The sequence below is a fragment of the Hylaeus volcanicus genome, chromosome 6 (genome assembly GCF_026283585.1).
Source record: "Hylaeus volcanicus isolate JK05 chromosome 6, UHH_iyHylVolc1.0_haploid, whole genome shotgun sequence".
In the NCBI taxonomy this organism is placed as follows: Eukaryota; Metazoa; Arthropoda; class Insecta; order Hymenoptera; family Colletidae; genus Hylaeus; species Hylaeus volcanicus.
The window spans coordinates 16,858,946-16,880,827 of record NC_071981.1 but is presented as its reverse complement, the minus strand read 5'-3'; the positions used below and the strand labels follow the sequence as shown (position 1 = coordinate 16,880,827).

Genomic DNA, 21,882 nt, shown 5'->3' with positions numbered 1-21,882 from the left:
TTTACTTCTTGATCGTTGGTAAAAGCTACATTTTGAGAAAGCAGAGTAGACAGGAGGCAAGTTCGACTTCTTTCTCTTTGATCCTTTCTTTTCCTCGAGTGACTGCTAAAATGCTTCGAAGACGCCGATTTCGCGGATGTTGTTCAAGTTATATTCCACGTAACACCCACGAGATAATCATGTTACTAAGACTCTGCGTTTTTTAATATCAGCGAGGCTCGGCCCGGACAACGGGCGGACAAAAGTGTTTTCAATAAACTGTTACATTACCTGATGCATCTTTGTTTTCTTTCTACCATGTACCGAAGATGGGAAAATTTTTATCTGGATAAAAATTTCAATCAACGAATAAAAATAACAAGCTGAAACTAAAATAGAAATAACGAAAATTGGAGAATGAAATATTTCACAGCGTATTAGTGAAAATGTAGCTGTTGGATCGAACAAACGTCGCCAATAAATCGTTATACGTTGGCTTTGTTTATCTTCTATTATTCAAATAAAATTTTGCCCTTCTCTGTTGCACAGATCTCATAGAAACATGAACATGATACTACTGGATACACGTAGACGAACAATCGCGTCGAACTTCACTTTAAACCTTTGCTTGGCTTTATACGGACGCAATTTTGACTATGCGAACGTAAAAAGAAGATCGAAAAATGTTCAAAGAGAGGATATTTTGACAATATTTTGCGCAGGCTACATTTTGAATTTTCTCCTTGTTTTTTAATTAAAAATTATGAGCCTGCCACGAAGACGCAGAAGACGCAGAATACGCAGAAGGCGCGAAAGACGCAGAAGACGCGTAAGAGGACTGTTGAATATCGAGCAGGGTAAAAAACGGAAATCCGTTCCATCGTTTAAAGAGACTCGGTAAAAAGTAGTTTGCAACAATTCTGGGAAAACCTTTTGGACGAAGCTTTTAGTAAAAAGTAATCGGTAGCTTTAATGAATAAAGGTTATGCGAACATTGCTACGCCACGAGGTCGAAGAGCACCAGAAACATCGGTTCTCAGACGATTAAAAGCAATCCACCGATTCTGTCGAGAAGATCGTCGAAGAGTAGTGTCATTTATTTAGGATCTTATCGTAAAGTCCCCGAATTGATCGATTTGGAAGACAGCTGTGGCAGTCACGAGGCAAACATGGCCAGGCAAACAGACGTGTCCAGTTCAAAATCAGATAAGGTAAACTAGTTTATCATTATTTAACGCGTGAAGTAGCCATATAAATCCTTTTATAAAAGAAAACACAAAAATAAAGAATTCGGTAAAATAATTCATCTCATAGTTGATTGATACTTTCATTTTTAGCGTTCATGGTAGTACAGAAGATAAGTTTCCATTGGTAATATTTTAAAGATTAAAGGACACATAACATTTTTTTCTTGACTTACACTCCAGGATTACTCTCTTAAAAACAAAAAGTTCTAAAGAACAGTTCAACACGATAAAGTTAAATGTAATCGTTTCCCTTGATCTTGCAAGGCAAATAGGTGGCGATTAAAAATTTTCTCGAGAACGAGGACACACTTTCTATCTCCGCCTTACCCATCCGCATTATTTCCAGTTCCTTGAGAAAAGCATGGGTCATGTATGGTCGACCCTCGATGGCTGCCAATTTTGATAAATCGAATCCAGTGAGGGAAACGGTACTGGCTCCCAATGCTAGTAATTCGGACGGATGAATCCCAAGCCAACGTACCTTTGGACAGGCCAGGCTCTCCCTCTCTTTGGACAAAGTCGCTGAACCGAAACTGTGGTTAAAAGATCAATAGAAAAATACTTTATTGTCTGGGTTCTTTTTAAAGTTTTTTCCCCTTCTTTTGGAATAAATTTTTGAAACGACTTGTATTGCCTTGTCTAAGACTAACTTCTGATACATTTAGATACCTAATAAACGATACGAAGTATTTTTTATAAATATTTCTAGAGCTTTCAGCGTGTGACTCTTTTTTACTTTTTACTACTAATCAACAGATTTATTTAGATAATATAATTTTTATTTTAATTGCTATGTGAAGTTAGAACTACCAACGTTTCAAATCGCCTTCCGAAAAGTTTGCAACCCGCTCTGTGAAGAACTAACAGATTGATTAATAATTAATCAAATAAAATGAAATAACTTTTCGCCAAGTATCTATAAGAAAGGAACAGATTTTTTGAAAACTTTGTCTATCAATTTAGTGCATTATTCGATTTACCGATAAACACACATGATGTCCACACCGAAAGGATCCGCGTCCACGATTATGTAAACCGGAAGTTCCATTTTATCGGACAACAGTTTCACCAGCATTCTGGTAGCCACATCTGGGTACCCTTTCCCGGTGACCAGAATGCAATTCAACAAGGTAGGGCAATCGTCCTCCAATAATTTTTGAAAGACAGCGTCTTTTTCAACGATCAGCACCATTTTTGCTCTAGTTCGAACAGAAACTACATTCGACGCCATGAATGGAATAAGTGCTCCTCCCGGCACCGTGCAATCGACGATTCGATTGTTAGTTAACGTCAACGTCAGCTCACCTGCTGCTAGTCCTTTCGATGTTGGTAGAAGATCTAAGTAATTAATTAAAACAACATCCGCGGAATTAAAATGTCAACTAATTGATATTCTCATAACAAGCCTTAATAAATATATTGATCATGGACAAGTCGAGCTACAAAAGTGGGACCTCTAAAACACTAGCTTTGTCTAATAACATTTCATATCGCTAATATTTTTGAAAATATTCGGTCGCGTATAATGAAATTATTTTATTAATTTTGTTTACAACTTGGTAATGTGGTAATTACCGCTGTAGCTAAACAGGATAACATTGTATTTGGGGTCTACCATCGCTGTAAACAATAAAAATAATTATTGATAAAAATATCTTTATTCAAAATAAGAAATGTTTGAAGAACATTATGATAAATATATACATTATGTTATAGGTATTTATTTGTATAATCGGCCACAAAAGTTGCATACTCTCGTTAACAGTGTATTTACAGGGTTTCTAAATGTATCATTTAGAAAATGATCGGAACCACAGAGGCGAGGGAAACATTATTCGTGCAAAAATGTTCTACTTGGACTTTTTTGTTTTACGCTTTTCTTTTTTCTTATGTTTCTGTTTTTTGGGTTTCGAAGCCTGTTTCTTTTTTCGTTCTTTCCGTGACTTTTTCTTTTGTTTTATCACTTCGACTGAAGACGCGTCTGACTCGTCCGAACTTGAACTACTAGATGACGACGAGGACGAGGATGATGCATTTGAACTCCCGGGGACAGACTCGTCGGTATTCGAAACGCTTTCGCTTTTTTCTTCTATGGTAGGTATTATAGTGGGTTTGGGGTGAGATTTTAAATGTTCTCTTAAATCGTCTGTAAGCCCGCCCAAACCAATGGACGTAAAAAAGTTTATAGCGAAACGAGTATTTTTTGGATCATCCCTGGGGAACAATCCTTCGAACGCTTCTTGTAGCGTAACGTCTTTAACGCGTAGATTAAGCTTCGATAATCCCATATACTCGGAAAGTTCTTGAAATAAGATTTTGATAAATATTCTATTCGAACTTGTTGTGTCTTCTTCGGTTAATTTAATGCAAGATAATACTTCCCAAGATATAGAGTCAGTGAATAATAAATGAGCAAAAAATTTTGACACGTTACGCAACTTATTTGTGTCTAAACGGTGAATCGTATTATACGAATCGCGGAATATTTGTTCGAATGGGGTAACATACATTTTATTAATCGCACAAAACCTTCCAGCTAAAAGCCCGAAAAATTTCTCATACGTTCTCATTTCCGCGCAACAGTCTAAAAACATATGACAAAGTTCAGTTTCCTGGCCAGGTTTTAACTGCATTTTCATCAATTTATGTGCGCATTCTTCGAAATCAAGCGACGAGTGTATCGTTAAATATATCGTTCGTCTAAGAGCTGTTAAATTTGTTTCTGTATTATCTATGATTACATCTTCTTTCCCTTCTGCTACGGCAGTGCTACTGTCTTCGTCCGAACTTTCCTCTTCGTCACCTTCTTCGGATTCTGAACCGCTAGCGTCCGAACCTAATATTTCTTTACTTAATTGTGTATATTTCTCTTCGTTAGTGATATATTCTGCATCAAACTTAAACACGTTCAGTATGTCTTGAGAATCAGTTGCTTCATCTAGTGTAACTAGATGGGTAAACTGATTTTCTTCTTCGACGAGATCAAGTTCTTCTGGAACAGCTTCGTGATCTTTAAATCCATCTTTTCGTACTTGAAACATAACTTCTATCATATACTGAACTCTTTTATCTAATTGCCCTTCGTGTAATATGTTTCTTAACATTTCGAATATAGCTTCGATACCTTTCCTAGATACTTCGGTTAACTTCATACCACATTCTTTTAGAAATGCAATTGCTACTTCGATTGAATCATCTGTTGGTGTCTCTACCAATAACGTTAAGATTTCTAATGCTAAAATTTCATGTGCCACTCTTTGGTTTACTAAATGTGCTATAAAAGTTCCGGAGGATATGCAAAGAGGTTTGTCATTTCTTCTAAAACCGCGTTTGAACTGTATTACAAGACGTTTTAGTATTAATTCTCCGATATTAGGAAATTTTGAATTGATGATTGCGGTGAGAGCCGCGTAAACAGAAGTAAAGGTAGGCGAGGCTGCTTGAGCTTGAATTATAGATCGAGCAAGCAAACCTCTACCTCTAACAATATTTTCCTTTAGAAGCTCTCGAGTTATAAGTCCAATGTTACTAACATTAACTTTGTTAATATGACCATGTATAGATTTTTTGAGGGCTTCCCATGCAATACGCTGATACGCCGCTCCTGATTTATCTGTGATTTCTGCTTGCATCATACGTAACTTTGCAGGTGGAATATAAGCACCGCCAGTTCTCGAAGTTAATAACTCAACTGTTCGATTCTGTCTTTCAGTTGCTTCATCAGGAGCATTTTTACCTTGTTTTTTCTCCATTTCTTTATCAATAACTTTGTCTTTTTCTGGTTTCCTTCTGACATCTTTCTCACGATCTCTTGATTTTTTTACATCTTGTCGTCCATAATATCTTTCACCTGTATATTCTTCAGAATCATAGTTTCTCCTGTATTGATCGTTTCTTTTACTACTTCTATCATTATGATAATGTCTATCTCGTGAACTGTGTCTATGACGATCTCTGTCATAATCGCTTCTGTCCCTTCTAGAATGTGACCTCTTCATTTTTAGGCTGAAATTTCGAAAACAACAATTTTATCTAGTTTTTCATCATGTGTATGATCTATTCAGTACACAGAAAATAAATTTAGGATTACATGGAACTTAATTCCTAATGTATATTGAATACTAAATTTCTATAATTAGCAACAATAATAAATATAAAATTAATTGTTCTTACCTTTATAAAGAAACGTAATAATGTTCTAACAAATTTTCACTAGTTTCTTCTGTAGAATAACCTCAAATAGTTATTCATAACTTGTTCCACGGAATACACAAAATTAGGCACACGAAAGAATATTAAATTCTTGACAAGTCAGCTTCGATCACTTAATTAGCACTTAGTTATATTAAATTACACTTAGTTGTAAACTATTAAATAGTAAGCGTTTGTGATTGGCATGCAACAAAACCTGCAGCCTGCATTCAACCAAGCTTGCGAACCTAACCTCGCTTTCTTCCCGCGGAAATATGAAATCAGCAGATGCTACCAACAAATCTTGACAGAAAAATATTACTAATTATATATAGTATTCGACAAATTATTATAGATTGGGTGGTTAAAAAGGTTTAAACATAAGTTTACAATTCCCACTTTTGTCTTTGAATGGAAAATCAACCTTTTGAATTTGAATATTAAAATATTAATAATATTTTCTGTGTAATTCATGATGAAGGATATATAAAAAGAGTTCTTGTTCGTATTTAATTATAGATAAAATTTAATTAAACGTTTATCATCATTTATATAATTACGAAAGGACTTACTAAGCTCCCATGGCGCGCAATTCAATAAATCGGCGAGGTGATTCACCGCTTGATCTACGAATCTCTGATCTGGCGCCAAATTTAAAGTCTTCTCATTCTTCAAATCATAATAGAGGGATCTTCTAGTGATGGTGGTATTTGTAATTAACAAACGATGTGCCGCAGCCATTACGGTCATTATTAAAGCAAACTTGTCTTTGCTTTTTCTTCTTGCAAAATCGATGACGGTCCTTTTATCATTTTGTATAACATTTTGCGTACATTCTTTATCGATTTGCTCAGTTTCTTCGAAAGAGTGCGATGTAAAATTTAAAGCACAGTCAGAAAAATCATTTTCTACAGCAGTTTCAGGATCCATTGAAGTGTAATTATGTGATATTGAGTAGGAAATTTGAGGCAGTCGACCGGAACATATTTGTTGTATTATATTTGAAGTTATGTTCTCGATACGAGCTATCAATTGTGTCCTAAATTTAATAAAAAGAATTCCTCCAGAATACTACTTTTTTTTCACAGAAAATTATATTCATTCCATGTCATTTGTATTAGAGTAGAATTATAGTACAACTGATACCGAATAAAATGTTTACTAAATGCATGAACTTGTTTTGTGTTATTAAAAGTATTTCTTTGATTAAAAAATATTAATTTTATATTTACCTAAACTCTGTGTTATCTACAATAGATACATCGATCTTCTTTTCTTCAACGTTTCCTATTTCACCGTCGGTAAACACGAAACTACTTCCGTTTACGTTTTTATTCATTCTTGACATTTAATCTGAAACAAATTATTCAATTACGTACTTGGAAAAATTGATCTCTTTTTACAAATTATTTGATTATTTCCATGACACATTTTGAGACAGATTCTTAATAAACTTATCACGTGCTCGGCAGATAACTGCGAAGGCATTCCTTAATTTCTTTATGAATAACAATATATTTTTAAAATTATTGATAGCAAGTATTTAACGTTACTAAATGCAACATTTTTCTGTTTATAAAATTCTCTTCAAGATAAATTGCATTAGTACGATTTAAACATCGTACTGAACTCTATGACAAAGTTTCTTGCCTATAGATGGCACAAGAAAAAATTCAATCATTTTGTAGTAGCTATCTTCTCTACCAATGATGATTAAAAGTAAAACAAGTTTTTGAAAATTGTTTAAAACATTATTTACCATCGCTTGTTGATATTGCAACGTTTGAGATGCATTTACCATATATCAACAAGGATTATTTATCTTCACCTAATATTATATACACATTTCATTCATAACTAGAAATCAGTTAATAAGTTCGTTCTGCTTAAATTAAAAATAATATTTAAAAATCCTCCAGCTATATATAATAAAATCACTGTGGAAAACCATTTGTTATCGTCGTTAAATCGAAAATCGATATCGAGTGCGAATGTAACTTTCCATTAAAGGTCAAAACCATTAGCGAGGAGGAAAAAAAAAGGATGAAAAGTCACGAGGTCGAAGAGGAAGGATCCCAGTTTAGACGGCACCGATGTCAGATAAAAATCTATCACCTATCCGAACGTAACATTCTCACAGCAATAAACATATTAAGTTCTACGGTGGCTGGACAAGTATTGATCTCTGTCGCGTTGGTCCCGCTGACGGACGATCGACAACGATTCTTCTGTCCTGGAACGATGCTCGTATCGAGTAGCGAATCTCAAGAGAGCTGGACACCCCGCTGCGCATTTGTGAGCGTCGACCATTGAACGCCGCGCTTGCGAGTGCACTAAAGACACTCGAGGACCTCATTGTGCCCCACGAAACAGAGGCCGTGCTGCAAAACGTCCAATCGCCACGAAATCCGTCGTAGTCTAGACTAAAATACGCAGGACATTATCCAAATATTAGGTTGGCCAAAAATTTCGTTCGGATTTTAACGCACGAATAAACAGCGATTTTTCTTAGACCAAGAAGTATATTCACTTTATAACATATTATCCATTCTGTTCTATGATATTTCCTCATTTTTTAAACAAATTCTACTCAGTGGAAGTTCTAATGGAAACAGAAACCTTCCGAACTGCAGAGAGACGACAATCATCACGAACCAAATGAATTTTTTGTCCAACCTAATATTTTCTTTCAGATTTTTTTCTGCGTACACTGTAGTAAAATAGTGTGGATAATTTTGTATAGGTCCTAATAGATGTAAGAACTCAGCTCTTCGTGAATATCTCAACAAATTGTTGGATTCACTGTAAAAATATTTATTACCAGAAGTAAAGATGAGGGCACTTTATATGAGGATTGGATACATTTCTTTGCATAGTCAGTAGTTTAATGAACGAGTGGAGTATTTAAAATATCCCTGCAATTGGTAAACGACAGTCAATATATTCATAGAAAGGAATGTTTAAGTCGTTCACATTTTCCGTGCCCCTCTTTAAATACTCCCCTAAAGGTTAAACCACCCCTACTTTGGTAAACGCCACAATAGAGGGTTAATAAAGTGGAGTTTCCTCAGCGTTGACAAGGGATATGAATGCGAATGACAATCGTCGATTTTAATGAAACTTCTGTATGAAATGATTCTTACACAAATTTTGGATATGCAGCTTTATATGTGACTTTCGTTTCGTAACAAACAATTGAACTTCCCAACGATGCTTTATTTGGCACCTAAAGATTCTTCACGGACATTTTGCATCCGCAGATGCAACATAAATTTCTTTCGATCTCGGATGTTGTGGATTTCGTGGATGTTTTTGGGACAGACCACTCCAACGGACAATGAATACTAACGAGCGACCGCGGACGTTTGCGTCGCGTGCCAAAACATTTTAGGGTCACCGGAACCACCCCTCCCCGATCGTTTCTGTCTCTTTTCCTTACGAATAGAAAATTTATGACGTACTCTCTTGGTGTCGCAAAAAAATGGTGTTCATCATGTTCAGAAGTTACTATACATTGCACCATATTATGGAGCAGGAATTTTATAATTAGACTGCGAATTTGATATATTTTGTATTATATATGAACATGAAAAGCATATACTTAACGTATATAGAATGTATATCGAATAAAATATTAATGCTTGTAAAATATCTTCTAAATATGTAAATATCTACATTTAATTTTGCGAAGAACAACTCATTTTCTATATATAATTAGTTAACTTACAATTTACGTTACTTGTTATGTAGTTATTGCTGAAGTGCGAACTTTTTGCTTGTCAATCAACTAAGAGTTCACCGTGCTATGTAATTCTTCAAATCTGTTCTGCAATTCAAATTGCACAAAACTTTTGTTGAAAGTGGAGGACTACTGAGGTTGCATGTAACAAACCGTGGATGCAAAAGAAAACCCATGTACTTGTATTTAACTGTTTTTCATAAAACTAGAGTGGTCAATTTACATCGAAATTTAAAAGTTGAAATCCTATATTAAATAAACTCATGAAACCTTAGAAATACGAGCGGTGCTACCGTAATGCTCCTTGCTAACTTGATCTAACTAGCGATCAATGACAGCCACGATAACCCCTCTGCACGCATCGAATTCTCTCATTCGCGCATTCGTTTCGATGATTGCACACATTGCGGCCACTGATCGAGTCGTCTAAGCGTTAAAACGTGCGCCGATCCACGCAAACGAACAGAAGCGTGGAGCGTCGTCTTGAAAGCCCCGGGTCTCTTTAGCCTCGCATAAAGGGATTATTCACGACAAAATAATACAAGAACTCCGCTCGGTTTCGCATTAAAGACACTCCAAGATTGGTCCGCTATAAAGGGGGATAGTGTTACATTGTGCAACGAGTGCGTTCGAGAAACACCCCTGAGAATGCGCTCTCGAGGTCCTCAAATGGCCCGTATACGACCGCGTCCTCCTCAAAATATCGGTTGGAGGCCCCGAAGATCACGAGAAACTCGCTCGATCGGCCTAATCTCCGTGTTCACACGCGCGTAGCATTCGTGAAAAAAAGAAAGTGTTCTTCGCCATTCGACCGTAATCCCTTCGACGAATGTGGAATCGAAGAGCTTTCATCGACGGATTTGCTCTCCGCTAGATGAATTCAAATCGCGTGAATTTTTTTTCCATCGAAACGCTTTTCAGATTTTCCTGTCATAGCGTTGGCGTGAAGAATTTATCCCGCTTCCGGCGCGGGACTGTAGATCCGTAACTCGATCCCGTGGCTATTTTCCCTATCGAGAATAATCGAGAATAAACCCAGGCGACCTGGGTAATCCCTTCGACCGATTTCATCCACGAAAATCGAAAGCCTCGTTCCGTATTCAGACGACCGGCGCGCATGATCGAGTATGGAGAATGGCGAGGTACCTGTTCGATCCAGTCGACACCGACGATTCGTCAAATCCGTCAAGCTTGCATCCACGTGTGCTCCTAGGGGCGGAGAACTGCGACACGGTAGGGAAATTGTATCAACTTCTGTAAGAGGGTGAAAAAAGGAAGGACTAGTTGGACTTTCCAGACGATTGTATGGATGTTTATATTTCAGGTGCCATTCAAAATTGTATTTTGTGTCGATTCGACCTGTAATATGTGGGATCTTCGAGGTAAAGTAACCACGAATACAACACAAAATTTTGTAAAAAATCTGCACGCACACACGAATCACCTAATAATTCTATACCAAACAATAATCCAAACTACCAGTTATACGATAAACTCCCGTATAAATCGTCACAATATTTCAAGAAGTTAGATCTCCAAATTTTATAAAAAATCTGCGCATACACGAATCACTGAACTTTCTGAAAGAGTCACTGTGGGGCGCACCAAGGACTCGCGATCGATGTTGTACCTGTGAAAATGTCGTGACTTCCGGTTAGAGGTCAGCGAACGGTATACTTGAATCGACGTATCGACGATCCGAGGCGCTGAAAAACGGGCCAAACACCGCAAAACATCGATAAACCGTCGGTCGAGCTATTGTGAGAGTCTGTAACAGTCGACGTCGCGGAGAGTGTTCAGATCGAATCTGCCTCACCTCGCTTGAACGGAGTTCCTCGTGCTTTTAAGGCGATACAGATAACATCGAATTTGTCCAAACAGTCGGGGGTTGCAGTCGAAGGAGCAGGAGTTGGTTAACGTACGGACTCTCGGGGCAAAGAAATGCAGATGGGTGGTTCCGAGTCGAAGAAAGGTGCGCTTCCGTGCCCTTTGTCGACTGTCGTTGTTCGCTGACTCGAGGAAATTGCTCGTGAATTTGTAACAGAATCAATTTTTTGTCGTTGATAGGATGTTTTTCCTTTGTTCCTTTTCACTTGCGCGATTAGTAGGGGAAAGCCTTCTGTAGTTTGTGTTATATTATTATTATTATACTGCGGATGTTTATACAAATTCATATTTTTATAGTATATTATTGTTAATATTTTATATATTTTTGCATTTGTACACATTTTCATTTACCGTAAGTGCATGAACATCCGCAGTCTACTTATTATTGATAAATGTAATAGTTGAATATAACATTTGTATAAATTTACAGCGTACTCCTAGAGTCCTATAAACATTATTGTCTCGTTATGGACCATACATTTGGTTAGTTTTTGCGACGTGTACGGAACGAAGATGATAACGACGAGTAAGAAATTTCAGTTGTCATTTGGTGATAATAACGTGACGATACTTTCTACAAATAAATTAGAAGAATGGATATATGAAAATGACAAAGAATTTAATAATGCAGACATAGTCCCTGTTATTAAAAATTACAATGTTATGTTATTCAAAAAGACAATGAAAGAACAATCGATAATAAAAAAATTAGCCATCAAAAGGTCGCTGTCATTTTAAATATTCCACTGTATAGTGATACGTCGATAGAAACATTATTCTTGTCATCATAAACTCGTACAATTCTACACACAAATCTTTCCCAACCCTTCGCTCCAGTCTCAACTTAAACGGTAGCGTCGAATACGAACGATGTAACAATAAGTATAACCACGTTAAAAATACCACGATCATGTTCTACAGCATTAAAAACGATTCGAGAACAAGAAAACCACTAACGATGCGCTCCAATCATCCGTCGAATGCCGTCTACGCGTGGCAAGTAACGAAAACCGAAACGTCGCGTCAAAGGCGCCGCGCGCTCGATCGTTGAGATCTCTATCGAGGCTTGTCGATATTCCCGATCACAAAAACCGCTCGGCAAGGCGAAAACGACGTCGACCTTCTGCTGTGATCAGAAGCGTGTCGGGAAATAACAGGTTGCCGATTTCCATTTAATTGGCAACTGATCGGACCAGTTCGTCTGGTATAACTGACCTACACTTAAGAAACCGATTACGCTCGCGGTTGGGCCCCTCTCCCCACGGAATCAGGACGGCATCCGAAAGTGGCTATCAAGGCGACAGTCCCCGTGGTCGTGGATACACCAGCCACCGAATCTGCCCCGGGGGCGCGGAGTCGACGAACTCCGTCGTTCCATCGAGCCCTGGCTCCTTTCCTCCTTCTTTGCATTACTGGCTCCGCGTTCTTCCTTTCGTCTTCTTTGTTTCAGCCTCGCAGTTTCTTTTATCGAGCGGAAGTCCTTGAGAAATTATTGGACTAGGTAGTTCAAAAATTCAAGTGTCTTAGGAATGAAGCGGCTCGGAATGTAAATATTTTACAGGTATTTTAGGTTGCGAGCATTTCGGCATTGAAACATTTTAGTGTCGGTAAGCGCCGACACGAACCGGTTGACGCGGGCTTGTGCCGATTCAAGTGAACTCGCGACGATTGAGGCGGACTCGCCTCGTCAGAAATCTACCTTAATCTTCTTCAATCTGTCTCCACTGTGCTCGCGGCCTTAGGCCAACCGAACGCACGGCCTGTTATTAAGGAATCTCGAACTTAAAGGGAGCCGCAGAGTGGTCGTTAAGTGATTATGCCCAAAAGGTGAATCGAATAGCCGGGAATTATTCGCGTAACGCATTGCGGCTTATCGAGTGCGAATGTCAGGCACTCGGGTTCCTTTATCGAGGTTTCGATTAACGAGTGAGCTGTTCGCGAACGCGTATCTCTTGATACGTTGGAGCGAGGCTTTCACTCATGGCCATTCACGAATCACCAATGAGTCTCGTGAATTACTTGATGCACCATACACGACTGGGAATTCACACCCTCGCATTAGTGTTTAATTGGCATACACAGGTATTACAGACGTTTATTTGGGTTGCCGAGTAACATCTACGGCTGAGGAATGTACTAGCGGTACATAGAGTTTAAGTGATGCTATTCTTGAGATCGATTATTTGTATTGCGACAGGATGACACGTTCCAAAATGAACCGTTCACTGCACGAATCGATCAACTTTACTGGTCACGTAATAATTGTAACATTACCGACGATTATTTTTTAGCTATTCTTTCTTATTAATTTTATATGCCGTTAAATGAAAGCTACATCTGTATTTATACATTCTACAATATTTATTTGAATTTATATTATAAAGGGAATTTAAATAAGATAATGTACACTATTTTATCGCATTTCTGAAAAACTTTTGTTTTTTGGAGTTAATCGATTTGTGCAGTGAACGGCTCCAATAATTATTCTGTTTTTAACCCGTTCACTGCCAGGCAATACAGATGTGTAATTTAGGTTTTCATTTTGTCTATTCCATGTATTTACGTATTTTATTTTTGTGATGGTTTTTTAAAGATTGCCATTTTCATTTTGACCATACTGTTGCGAGCACCCTTTGGATATACTATAAATACAGTCCAATAACCCAGCATATTCGACAATCTGGATTATCAGAATTCTACTGTACATATTTTTTACCCAGTAAAAAGTCTTCGGAAGGATAGCAAGGTTACAATATTTATTAGTGCCCCTAAAAATTAATTCGGCAGGGACTTCATGACCATCGAAGCTCCCATGGCGTTAGAAGTTTGCCGTTTAGAGTGACGGACTTTCCCAAGCTCACAATTCCCGTCAAGTGCTCTTTCGCGACACCCTCTTCCCAGTGTGCGAACACGGTTGTTACAATAACCCCGCTCGATCCCCCCAAAAAAACCGAGCTCGAGTGCCCGCGAGAAGTGCTCTCGGCAATTTCATCGAACGACCGATTTTCGACCGTGCGCCGAAGAATTCAGGAAATCCGTACTCGAACGAGTCGAAAAGTCGTCCTGCACCGAGAGATTTATTATCGATACAGTCCCTCGAATGTTTTCACAGGTACCTTTGGCCTAATCCAGGGTATACGTAAGGATTAACGAAGGCTTGCGAAGTCGGCTCGCGCTGCAAACGCGATTCATGAATCTCAACGGATACCGAGGAATCGAAGAAAACCTTGGCGGAGTTCGTTTGTTTATGTTGCAATGACGATCATCGCGATAAAGTGGCGTGTCTATAAAACGCCTTCTTGAATTATTTACCAACTGACCGCGTACAGGTCATCACTGATGGTGAGTTGAGCGAACGTCATAGCCTCTGTGTTCCATGAATGAACGAACGGGGATTTTGTAACTCTGTGTTTACCTTCGAAAATTCAAATTATTTTTGGTTTCTTATATCTGGAAAAGATTATACGTATTTGGTCATGGATGAGCATCGATAACGAAGTACAAATTGAAATGCAATTTTAATAAAAATGACCTCTCGCGCATGTCGCAAGTGATTGAAGTATTTTAGCATTAAAGTAATTTAAGGATCGAAGCATTTTGGCTTTAGAAATGGTGATTCCCAAGCTCTTCTGGAAGGGTCCCTTCTAAAACGTACAGACTTTTTGCTGTCGGGTGGTGGGTTGAAAATAATACCAGAAAATACACTCCAATTATTGTTACTCCAAAAATGAGATATTCTTGCAGTCATCCACCTTCAAATAACATTATCAAAAATTTTCTTTCGCCCTTCTTTCCCGAGAAGTCTCATTCTCTGTTTTCAATAACACTGCAGTAGATCAAAATCGTTCTATAACCTGTAAAGTATTTTTCTATTACTAAAGAAATTATGAAAAAGGTGTAAGAAATTACCCTCTTTAGTTTGAACACCTCTAAAAATGGAATTTGCATTTTTTGAGAGTGAAACATAATACTGTATCAAGTATAAAAAAAATTGTAGACAAATCCATATTTTAGAATATTGATTAACGACCAGTATTATATTTAAATATTTCATAGTGGACCGATCCTATTGAGAGAGTACGGACGATATCTACCCGGAGTCAAACATAGGGTATTAGGGGGAAATCTTGACTCCAGGAAAATCATTCTCCTTATGTCCCGTGACCGACCCTATGAAGAGAGGTGACTGTAATTGCCCACGTATAACGTAAATAAGAGATTAGAAATTTCCAATGATAACATCCTCACTGTCAAGATAGGAAACTCCGAGCATGAGCGTTCGAGGCTGACCTTGGGCTAGGGGTAACATCCTCTCGGTATCACAATGGCTCCGACTAAAGATTGCACGACGCGTGTCGCGTGACGGGGCGGTCTGCAGCTGCTGGAATTTTTTCCGCGAATTTTTCGCGATTCCCAAGCGAGCAGATGCGTCCTCGGGAGGTGCGCGAATCCTCTAGCGTGACCTCTCTTCTTTGCGCCTGTTACCTGCCCAGAACGATTATGCCGCTGCCTTTCCATCGGTCGTGCCTCTTCGCGGTGTGGTTCGTCGAGACGACCTTTGATTCGGAGGTCTCAACGGTAATATGCAGAGGAATCCTCCCGTATTCTCGAGGGCCCCCTTAATCCTCGCAGATAAACACTACTACCGATTGTAATGTTGAATTTTATTATTAAAAAAAATTTTTCTCGCGTGTCTGTTCGAATAAACAGTTTCGTTTAATAAATACATTTTATATTCGACATTTTTCAACCAAAAAATACGCATTTCTGCAATATTTCACAAGAATATGTACCAGTGTTCCAATTTTCATTGTTTTTCAATCAATCTAGTAGAGGCAATAGCAACACGAATAAACATTAAAGCAAAATTTGTTTCTTTTTATTGCGGACAAATGGGTCATGCAATATCATCGTGGGTTTGACAGGTAATTCTAAATGTTATCCAGAAAAATTACACGAATCACTTATAGCTAGTATACAGACCAGAATCAAACAAAGTAATAAGTTATTTAATAAAGAGAAGCGTTCTCAATCATTAAAGCTACGAACTAATTCTCTCGAGTGTTACGATACTTCAATGTTCGCAAGTCCTCCACAATCCACAATTAATATTAGAAAGTATTATACTCCCAGACCGATTATACCGATGCTTCTCGATGGGTCGAACCTCGCCAAGGCACTTAGTCGAGTCGACCTTTGACTTCGCGAACCATTTCGCGCGCGATTATCCCACCACTATAATTTTCACACCATCGAATCTCCCCTTAACCCTGAATCGACGATTTCGCGTTGGGAGCAGAAATAAGCAAAATCGTATTGGAACATTACATGACGAATAAGAAAACAGTAGGTATACTGATTTACTGGCGACGTTCAATAACGTAGCCTCATCCTGTAATTCAATCTGTAATTTCTAAAATTCGAAAGTGTTGGTCTGTCGGTAATTTATTGTTATCCGTTTCAAGGAACAATGTTTTCTGTTAGGAACAATGTTTTATCTAAGAAGTACACGCTTCGTTATCAATGCGATAAGATAATTATTTTAATTATCAAACGTGCCGGACTAATCCATCCAACGACTTACAAAACAAAAGATTAGCACCATAGTTCACGAATCAGTTGTCTATCTGATGCGTAACGTTAAAGGGACGAGCTTAGAGATTAGGCTAGCGGGGGACAATTCGGGGCTGCAATAATTAAGCGCTGAGGAGAGAATCCACGAATCCTTGATCCTTAAGGGCGGTCTTTATCGTGGCTTAAGAGGGGATTAACCGTCAGGAAAGGGAGAGCCATTGGCTGACCCTGAGGATCTTCCGTGTCTCGATAAGAGGTGAACGGTCTCTGATAAGCCAGCGAGACCTTCCTGTAGTTGATCGCCCTTTGCGACGTTACGATAATGAAGCCTCAAGACTTTGCCACTCTTTGCGAGGCAGTCGCCATAACCCTGAAGAAAACGTTTAAGAATCGATTCGAGTTGGATGTAAACAAGTCTCAATATTGATACATTCCCTTGTTTCCTTGGAAAAGTTCTAAAAAATTCCAAACTTTCATCTTTCCGATCTAGAAGTACTATCAACTAGTATATGAAACTTTAACCTCTTCAGAAACGATTTTGTTTTTGTTATTATCAAATTTTTGTTTATTCTAAAAAACAAAATGTCCACATATATGGCCAAGGGCGTGAAAAGGTTAAACTCGTTTTTCTCGTAACGACGTTTTCTTTTAAATGTCTACAACTGTTTACATCACGGCAACCATGGATTCTTCTAACGATCCTTCGAAATCGCACTACAACTTGCCAGAGAAACATTATGTTTACTTGAAAAAAGTTTTAAAACAATTCGTAGTATTTCTCATACAAAACACACTAGCATAGCCTCTTGACAAGAAGAGCGTCTACACTTCAAAAATATTTCCAAAACCCGTCCACTAATAAAACGAAGCCAAACGCAACGATCACAAGGGACCAACGAGACCTGGACGGTTTCATCCCGATCCGAAAGGCAAGCAGAAAGGAAACCGAATCGCACGCACGTCGAGGACTCAATATGAATCAATCTTGGCGAGAAGTCTGTCGAATCGCGGAGGCGCGATCCTTTATGTTTGTTGGTTTTTCGAGTGCGTGCCGTTGCACTGGGCTCATTGTTCGTAAACATATGTTCCCGTGGGCGTGCATAGCGACGAACAAGGAAGTTGGATAGAGACAGAGAGGACGGGAAAGGGCAGGACGAAGGAAAACGGATGGACGAGCAGCAGACAGCCAGTCTGGCATCACCTGGACGAGGAGCACGCGCCTTTCGATCCCGCAACAGGGAGGGAAAAGGACACGTCCGCATGGATATCGATGCAACATGCGCATTGTGTCCGTGGCTGCACTGTCAGGATGCCCCGTTGCCATAATGCGATCGTGTAACGTCGCGGGGCCACGTAACGACGCTAAGGTCCGACCACAATGGTCTACAATGGCCGCGACCTGCCACCGAAATCGGAAAACCCCTTTCGCGTGCAATGAAAATCCTTTTAGGCGCTGCATCAATGCCTGACGGAGTCACTGGCAGGACGTCGCTGACAATGGGCTGTTTTTCGAGTGCTGCGGCATGTCCGACCGCAATTAAGATCCGGGGGACGATCGAGGAAACGCGTCGAATTCTGTGAGATCGTGATCTGAACCTAAGAGAGGAACATGGATGGCTCCGAATTGGGCGTCGAACGCTTTGTCGAGGATCGTGTATACGGAGTTGGGAACTGTTCTCTGGGGATCGGTAGGACGTAGCGAGTTGCGTTGTTGTAGGTTTACCAGCACCGTTGATAGGGATGGGATCGATTAAGTGTGGAGGGAAGAGACTAAAAGTTCGAGAAAATGGGTTCGAAGCCATCAGGAATTGTGCGAGGAAAGTAAGAGATACTTTCGAGCAGAGTTTGAATCGGTATTACAAATAACGGTAAAGTATCGGTATTATTGGGTAGTTATTCCATTACCAAAGAAAAATCAAACGCTACGAATATTGGTACCATTTGTTGTTTTGAATACTTTACGATACGTCTTGAATGACACAAGAATGCAGAAGTAGTCTTCACTTTGAAAGTAACAAAACGAACCGCTGATGCAATCGAGACATCCGTCAAGCCACCGAAGACAGCTCAAGAAGAGAAACCAAAGCTCGCGACCTACCAGGTTGCAACCATGAGCATAATTTCGCCGAAGATGTATTTCGTAAACCATTCGCGATCTTCCAAGCCCGTGTTCTCCATCAAATCCTCGACAGGGCGCGCTTCTGCTCTCAGAAAACAACAATTGTCATTTTTCGCGCGTGTACCAAGGAAGGACCAGTTAATAAATTACAAACCGAAGGTCTGGCACGCGTCCTTGGCACTCTGGAAAGTGCTCGCGTGCGTCGAGGATCGTAAAGGTAATCGTGCGCTATCCCGTTCGCGAGGCGAGCTTCTTCGCCTCTTCGTCGTTTTTCCCCGACTCATTGTTTGTTAATATCGACCGTGTAATAGATTGACAATGACAAATGCGAATAGGGGAGAGACGATCGTTTCGGGACGTCGACGATGTCAAGGTACTGTATTTGCTTATACTTGACTATCCACGTGGCCTAGGTGAAACGAACTTGAGGAATTATGAGAGAGATATCAACAGAATTTGGCTTAGAGACACTACTTATTGGCTTCTAGATAAAAATAGGCAAATTTAGGCATCAAAGATAAAACAGACGATGAAATGTTGCTAGGTACAACAAGTCTCGAAGGAAAAATTGGGAAAGAATGAAACATCGAACTGTATGTTTGAAAAGGTGGAGGATTCTACGAGTAGCTATATAAAAACAGGAAGCTTGAATTGCGAAACATTTCACCAGACCATCTTCTTTACAGGATGGTATAATTCTTACTTAACGATTTCCACTAAAATGAAGTCTATAATTCTGAACTAGTTTTATATTAACGTAACGTATTTAAAAGCGTTATAGTTCTGGTTCGTTCTTAATAACCTAAACGCGCACCCCTAAGCATCTCAGCGTAGTTTCATTTATCTTTACGTTTCTTGTTTTGTGCGAAACATAAAAAAGAATGAAATGGCAAGAGCTACCCCCTTTCCCTATTGAATTGCACGACCCGTCCTTCTGGCCCCACCCTTCTATTTAGCAGATTAAATTATCGTAGAATGTAGATACATTACGAGAGTTTCACCCGAGAAACCGAAAGGAGCCAGAATGACGGAATAAAACCAAAAGGATTCCGTTAAACGCGCGCTGCGCCGGTTAACCTTCGCAAGGTGTACACAATTTTTATGACATCCTTGACTCTTTTTAATTAGGACACGCACGAACGTGCAGAAAGCAAAACGAGGCGAATCATCGATAATAGAAGGCGAAGAAAATCAATTAGCTTTCAATAATCCTCAAATAATGCGTCACATACCGGTATCAGCTCAATAATCGTATTCCGGACACCTTGTTTTATCCAATTGTAATGCCAAGTCTGTCCTGTTAACGCGAATTAAGCAGTTGTGAACGTAAATTTGGAAAATATGATGTCGTTTGTCCGAACGTCGGTCATTAGCACGTCGAATAATCTGCATTCTCAGTCGAGGAAACGATGCGGCAGGTCCTTGGTTGCAGTCGTTGCGTTGGTCTGTCATATTCGAGGAACACTGATTTCGGCGTGTCCACGAAAAAAGGCTGACAACGAGAAAAGTAGAGTTATTGAATGACTGAATCAGCAAATAACTTGCATTTTAAAGATCTTCTACTTAATCACTTATTTCGAACTCGCCAGAGAATAACCTTTCAGTATCCTAACGAATTCGAATAAAAGGGCAATCGCAAAGCTCATAAACTGCAGAGGATCTCAGCACTCTGACGATCCATCTAAAACGAATCTCCAATTTGTCCTGTAACATGGATGCCTCCACCCCTAAAGAAACTGGGCCAATCGAACAGTAGCACTTGTCGCGAAAGTCGTTCCGGAATCGCACCTTGCGACCGCCCTGAGAGAAGGAAGATAGATCGACGAAAGAGAGAAGAAGAGAAAAGGACAAGGAAGAACTGGTCCAGGCCCGAAAAAAGGTCAAGGTGCGTGAAAACAGAATTAGAACGCGGGAAAAGAAGAAGAAGAAGACGACCTGGCCCGGGAGGGTCCCCTCGAACCACGTAAATAAAACGTTTTGTAGCCGGTTTCGGGAGTGCGGTCGTGCTGGCCCACCTACCAGAAAAAGGGCTACCTGCCTTCCTTTCGCTCCCCACCCGGGCTACCCCCGAAACTTTGAGGTCTTCATTCAAAGCCTGGATTCCTTCCTGGGCTCAGGGTTTCTCGAGACCATTGACTTCTCCCCACCAAGGGGGGACCTTTCACGATAAAGAAGAAGGGAGCAGGGACTTCTGCCGATATAGGGTAGACACAATGGGGACGACTTTCGTGGCAGCAGCTAACTCTTCGTACAGATGTAATCGCCTGGGAATCCGCGAGCCACCGACTCCTGGATAACTTCTTCTTTGACTTTTTATTCGGGACAACGGAGAGGGGCGGAGGACGAACGTGGAAAATCGCGCTCTATGCGTCGAATAGAAAGTGTACAATGCGCGCGTCCACCCCCGTGCGTGCAGGACCCATATTAGCGATCCATCACGACGTATAGGGGGCCCTCTAACTTTTTCGTCGAGCCTGATCCCACATTAATCTGCCTTGAAAACGCGAGATCAGATAAGACAAATTCGTCGCACCTCTCGATACGTGGATGCAGCAGACGGTGATTACCGAGACTACACGGCTACCGAGTTTCTCGAGGGATTGGAATTATACTCGAACGTGGTGAAAGTCGGCTAATAATCACGTATGCCCCGACGTTATTATTAAGTTGTACGCTTAATTCTTGAGGCTTGGCTCTAACGATGGCGAGCATCGAAGTGGGAATCACGTGTCTTGTGCTGTTTATTCAGTTATTTATTACCTCAGACGTGCAGTAACCTATTATTAAGTTTGAAGATTGTTGAAAGCAGGGAGTTTATTACGTCAGCGAAACTGTACCGAAACCGATACATTATCGAAAACCGAAAGAAATATTGATGTTTCTCAGTATTCTTATTGCAGAAATGGAAGACGAACCCTCGTTCATACATATGTGGACACTTTTCACGTTCGATGAATAATTACACCGTGAATCGTTGCTAGAAAATTGTTTGTTACAATATTCTTTCGATTTCTTCTCGACATAATTGAAAAATAAACGGGTTTACAATAAAACGGGTTGAGATCTGACGGTCTTCACTGATCGCTTGTAACTAACTGAGGAGTATTATTTTTTATTTGTACACAATTACCTATAACGACCCAAAA

The 21,882-nt window shown here is 39.6% G+C and overlaps 2 protein-coding genes across 2 annotated transcripts in view; both read right to left on the bottom strand.

Moving 5' to 3' along the window:
* Positions 1 to 1,281: 1,281 nt before the first annotated feature.
* Positions 1,282 to 21,882, bottom strand: part of LOC128878334 (meiotic recombination protein W68-like) — a 68,091-nt gene continuing 47,490 nt past the window's right edge. The window contains exons 2-5 of the mRNA XM_054126459.1: positions 6,650 to 6,770; positions 5,990 to 6,456; positions 2,207 to 2,564; positions 1,282 to 1,759 (exon numbers count right to left, since the gene is read on the bottom strand). Of these exons, the coding sequence (XP_053982434.1) occupies positions 1,459 to 1,759; positions 2,207 to 2,564; positions 5,990 to 6,456; positions 6,650 to 6,765 (1,242 nt within the window). The 5' untranslated portion in view covers positions 6,766 to 6,770 and the 3' untranslated portion in view covers positions 1,282 to 1,458. The remainder of the gene's footprint in view (positions 1,760 to 2,206; positions 2,565 to 5,989; positions 6,457 to 6,649; positions 6,771 to 21,882) is intronic.
* On the bottom strand, positions 2,866 to 5,682 carry LOC128878332 (pre-mRNA-splicing factor CWC22 homolog). Its single transcript, XM_054126457.1, has 2 exons — positions 5,400 to 5,682; positions 2,866 to 5,231 (listed from the first exon to the last, which is right to left on the bottom strand). Exon 2 carries the CDS (start codon positions 5,222 to 5,224, stop codon positions 3,077 to 3,079), a length of 2,148 nt encoding a protein of 715 aa, XP_053982432.1. The 5' UTR covers positions 5,225 to 5,231; positions 5,400 to 5,682; the 3' UTR covers positions 2,866 to 3,076.